General features: G+C 41.7%; 1 protein-coding gene across 1 annotated transcript; it reads left to right on the forward strand.

Moving 5' to 3' along the window:
* Positions 1–682: 682 nt before the first annotated feature.
* On the forward strand, positions 683–4,311 carry LOC144326281 (uncharacterized). The gene has a single exon (XM_077922832.1). The coding sequence runs from the start codon at positions 3,113–3,115 to the stop codon at positions 4,178–4,180; it is 1,068 nt and encodes a 355-aa protein (XP_077778958.1). The 5' UTR covers positions 683–3,112; the 3' UTR covers positions 4,181–4,311.
* The last annotated feature ends 1,041 nt before the right edge of the window (positions 4,312–5,352 follow it).

Raw genomic sequence — 5,352 nt, forward strand, 5'->3', positions numbered from 1 at the left:
TGGCGCAATCTAATCCCAACGACAACCCTGTGAGGTAGGCTAGAGTGACAAGCAGTGACTGGCCCGGGGGGGGGGCAACTTGTATGAAATATTGTGGGAGGGCTGGTAAGCCCCTTCCTGCATAATCGACTGTCCCACCCAAATATTTTATTAGGGGGTGGCGAAAGGGACCTCGACCCCTAGGAGTTGGCTTCCATGGACTGGCCTCTAATGCCACACGCAGGGAGCTTCGAGACCGAGTGGGAGGATTTGAACCCAGGTCTCTCCCAGGTCCTAGTCTGACAAACTAATCACTATGCCACCCCGGATCTCTTAAAAAGAGCTCCTTCAACAACGGAGGCCAAAAGGCAACATGAAGGTGTAGTGATTTGGGAGGACTAGAGGAAAGGGAGGGGGCGCTGACACCAGCCGCTCTTAAATGGCTCAAAAGAAGAGGAAGGATGTGCGCGAGAGCAGGAGTGACGCGAGGAATCAGGACATCATTGGCATGGCGCATAATTGCGCAGGGGTGCGCGCAGACCTCGATGCACGCAGCCTCAAGCGCTTCTGGTTCACTCTTCGGCGGCCGATCCCGAGCGATCATTGGCTGCTGGAGACGCGGGGAGGTGGAGATAACAGAGGCGGAAACATCTTTGCTAGCGGCACCGAGGAAACTCAGCGGTAGGCAGAGGACTTCCCAAGGTGGCTGCCAGTCCAGCGAGCGACGGGCCACGGGGGGTCGACCACACCTGAACTCCCCATTCTCATTTCCCGTCGACCGGCTTGCAGGAATTGGTGGGACTTTGCTGGGAGGTCCCTTCCCCAGCTTTCTGAATGATTTAATTTGTAACGCACTGCCTTTCTGGCCAAGGAACCCAAGGCGGCTCACCATTTTCGAATGCAGAAACCAATAAATTACACAGCATAAACCAAGAAGTTCTCGCTGAAGTAGGAACCAGACCGAGGTGAGGAGTTGAGTTTTAACTGCGACTTCCGGTTTGACCCGCGGATAGCGAGGAAGCACGGAAAACCTCGTCAGGGGGTTTTCTTGCAACACGGGGGCTTGGGGAGAGTCGCCAGGCACAGCGCACCCCAGAAATCTCAAGGGGGGAACCCTTGAGGGATAGGCTACCCGGCAGCGGAGACACGGTTTCGCGGTTTTCTCGGGTTTTTCTTTTGGAAGAGCTTGAGGACGGCGAGACTGCGAACACAAGTGGGAGAGCACCGACCCTGTGTTGCGATGCCTGCAGCTTCCCCTAAGAAGCGTGACGGATCTCCATAAAGATAAGAATAGAACCCTTGGTGAAAGAGGAAGATTTATTCTTTAAAATCTGGGAGTTTGGACCAAGCGGTTCTTGGATGCCTTAAGATTGAAAACAGGGACTCCATCCCGGTTGAGGGGAAAAATGGCGCAGGAAACAAAGTTGCAAGAATGAGAAAGGAGGTAATTTAGCACCTATTTGAGTGAGTACAAAACAAATAAAGCCCACAGCTTCTCTTTTTTCACTGTGGCAGATTAAAATATCAAGCATAAAGTACAAAGTAACTATTGAAGAATTAACTAGAGACTTTGAGTACCTTTGGGCTAGAAAGCTAAAAGTTAAAAGTTAAAAGTTAAAAAGTAACTGCGCTCAGCCATTCTTAGTGAGCAGCAGCCAAGAGGACTGTAAAATACTTGATAAGGCTTTAAAGAGACTGAAAATAACGATTTTATGAAAACCTTACCCCCCCTTCCTATCGGTTGGATTGCAGGAGTATATTTTTAGAAGGGGGCGGCACAAGATTCGTGGAGGGCGGCAAGGGAGTAAGGAAAGTGATATTCAAGAAATATTCAAAATAAAATCAGCGCTACTCCTCTGCTTCCTCCTCGGCATACTAAGAGAACAAGTGACTATTCTCTTGTCTCCTCAAATATCAGCTGCTTTGTCTTTGGAAACCTCAATTAATTTTCTTTAACCGAGTAGACTAAAGGACACGGGGACTATTAAACTATATTTGCTCTTTGTTCATGCTATTTTGCTACAGTCTGCTATATATTTTGCTATAGTTTGTCCTTTTGGAGGATTTCTTCATAATTGCTGAAATGTTAGGGACTGGTTCTGCAGGGGATACCTTGACATAGATCAAGTCTGGAAGGAGAGAGAAGATTCTAGATTTTGTCCCCAGTGGAGAAGAGTGAATATTACACTTACTCTTTGATTTAAGTTCCTAATACTCGGAATACTCTGAACTCACCTACTTTACTACAATTCAAAAATTTCCTTGTCTTAAATGATTTTTGACTTGGCAAAGGGGCATGGACTTTGGACTTTGGAATAAGGCTTTTGAACTCAGTTAAGGAACTTTAGTTTGGATGTCATTTAAACAATTTGATATCTATTTAAATTAAATTACGACCTTACGTCCTGGAGACATAATTATCGTGGAAGAATCTAGTGGAATTGAGCCAGCAAGTGGCAGAAAACACCAGAATTACCTAGAACTGTTCTCGTCCAGGACTACTCAACATTTATTCTTCTTTCACAGGAACATTTAATAACCATGTCCTTTATATAAGAACACTACCCCCTCTTATCTTTTGTTCTCTTTCTTTCTCTTTCTTCTCTTCCATTTATATGCAGAAAGTTATGCAAATAGGGTTTTACCCTTAAGAATCAAAGCCTTTGGGCCTCCTCTGGGGTAAACAACCCCCCCCCAAAAAAAACACACACACCAAAAAAACAAAAACTAAGGATCCAGTCTGGGTTTTACCCCTTTCTTCTCTCCTTCCTTTTGTTTTGCTATTATCTCTGGAAAAGATTTTTAATGCATTTCTTAAGGTATCAATAGATCTGTGGTTGGTATAATATATGAGTTATAAAAGGTGGTATAAGGTAATTGATATTCCAGTGACAGCAACCACTTTGTGGACTCACAGAAGAAATTTCGATACAGTCTACGGATATATGATGTTCACTAGTCAGAACTGTTAAGGCTGGGTCCAAGCCTGGGAGACAAAGACCCTTTTTAGGTTGAAATACTGGGGAACTACATTGGAAGGTATAGGACCTAAAAGGAGTAAGAGAGAGAGACTGTGCGCCCTCTAAGGGAGAGAGTAGGGAACAAAACCGAAAATTTGGGAAAATAACTTAAAATGTCGGGGGAAAATGGGGAAAAGGCAGCAGGGACCCCTGGGGAAAGGAAAGCATCCAAACAGGAGGAAATAAGAGATTTAGACATCCTGTGGTTAAAGATCAAAGAGGAATTTAAGCAAAATGAGATACACATGGAAAATAAGTTAGGAGAGGTGCAGGAGATGATAGATACGAAAATAGAAGGGGCTGTAGGAGAGCTCTCAAGTAAAATTCAAGATTTGACAATAAGGTCAAAATCAATGGAAGAAACAAATAGGAAAATTCAAAAGGAACTGAAGGAACAAAAGAAAGAGACAGACAAAATAAAGGAGGAAATAAAAGAATGGAACATTAGACAAGACCAATTGTCAGATAGTCTAGCTATGGCAGAAATGCGGCAGAAACAGCTCAACTTAAAATTTAGAGGAGTTCCTGAAGAGGCAAATGAAAATGTGAGAGAAAAAATGATTGGAGAACTCTCGAAATGGTTAGAGGTAGAAGAGGAGGAAGTGGCCGACACGATAGATAAGGCATTCAGAATTAGAGGGAAAATGCAGCAAGCCAAATCAAAAAAACTGGCTGGTGACTGCTTAGTGGTCTTCAATTCAATTGAGATGAAAAATATGATTTTAAGATTGAGCTATAAAAAAAACCTAACAATTGAAGGAAGACCTATTGTTATCTACAAAGAAATTCCAATCAGGTTTCTACGTAAAAGGGATGGATACAGACAAATAGCAAGTGTCCTGAGAAGGAATGCCATATCTTATAGATGGGATTTCCCGGAAGGGATCACCTTCTATTATAAGGATAAGAGATTTAGACTGATGAATACCCAAGAAGCTGATAAATTCCTGAGAAGATACGAGAAGGAACTTGGGAGGATAGAAGAAAGGGCGGAAGAGGGAGAGAGACTTACAGAGGAAAGGGAGAGGAAGAGAAGGAAGGAGAAGGGGAAGGAGAGGGGAGAGAAAAGGAAAGAAGAGGAGGAAGAAGTGGAAGAAGAGGAGGAGGAGGGAGCTGTGGGAGGAGAAGGAGAGGAAGAAAACGAGGAAGAAACTATAAAGAACAGGAAAATTAGATTATGAGTTTGTTCACGCGTGCAACACGAAGAAAAAATAAATATATATGGTCATGACTCTTAAAGTCTTATCTTGGAATGTGAACGGTCTAAATGACAAATCTAAAAGGAATAAAATCTTCAAGGTCTTGATGAAAAAGAATGTTGATGTGATATGCTGTCAGGAAACACATGTGGCCAAAAAACACAAACATATCCTGATAAACAAGATGTTGGGGGTGGAATTTATTAATTCAGATGCAGACAAAAAAAGAGGAGTGGTGATATTTGCAAAAGAAAAAGGGGATCCCAAATTAATATGCAAAGATGAGGAAGGGAGAATTGTGGGAATACAGATTAATCATCAGGGAGAAAAACTAAATGTGCTAAATGTTTATGCCCCAAATACGAATAAGGCAGAATTTTTCAAAAAACTAGAACAAATTTTATTGGATTTAGAGCCTCATAAATTGATCCTACTAGGTGACTTGAATGGAGTGCCAATACCAGAATTAGACAGAAGTGCAAAAAAGGAAAAATTGAGTCAAGGGAAACTACCAAAAACATTTAAAAATATTGAAGAAAATTTAGACTTGACAGACATCTGGAGACATAAAAACCCACTGTCAAAACAATTTACATATTTCTCAGAGCCGCACCAGAGTTGGGGTAGAATAGACCAGATTTGGATATCAAGAGAGTTAGTAGCAAGAGTTGAAAAATGTGACATACACCCCAGAACTCTTTCTGATCACAACTCAATTTCCCTGGAAATTAAATGTGGAGTCCGGAGCGTGTATAGATGGAGAATGAACGAATATTTGTTTGGAAATGAGGAAGTAATTGAGAAAGCAAAAAAAAACTTTAAAAGATTTTTTCGACTTAAACCTTAATAACCTTAATAAAGAAACAAATATCGACATAGTATGGGACGCCAGCAAGGCGGTGCTAAGGGGTTTTTTAATCCAACAAAACAGTTATAGGAAAAAGATAAGAGAACAAAAGAAAGATGAAATCCTGAGCCAATTAAGAGAATGTGAGAAAAAACTAATAATAAATCCTAATGATGAGCAGATTAATCAAACATCCAAACTTTTACAATCACAATACTCACTGCTAATTAATCAAGAAGAGAATTAAATTAATGCGGCAAAAATTCTTTGAATCAGCAAATAAAACAGGGAAATTCCTGGCCTGGCA

Source organism: Podarcis muralis, chromosome W (genome assembly GCF_964188315.1).
Source record: "Podarcis muralis chromosome W, rPodMur119.hap1.1, whole genome shotgun sequence".
NCBI lineage: Eukaryota > Metazoa > Chordata > Lepidosauria > Squamata > Lacertidae > Podarcis > Podarcis muralis.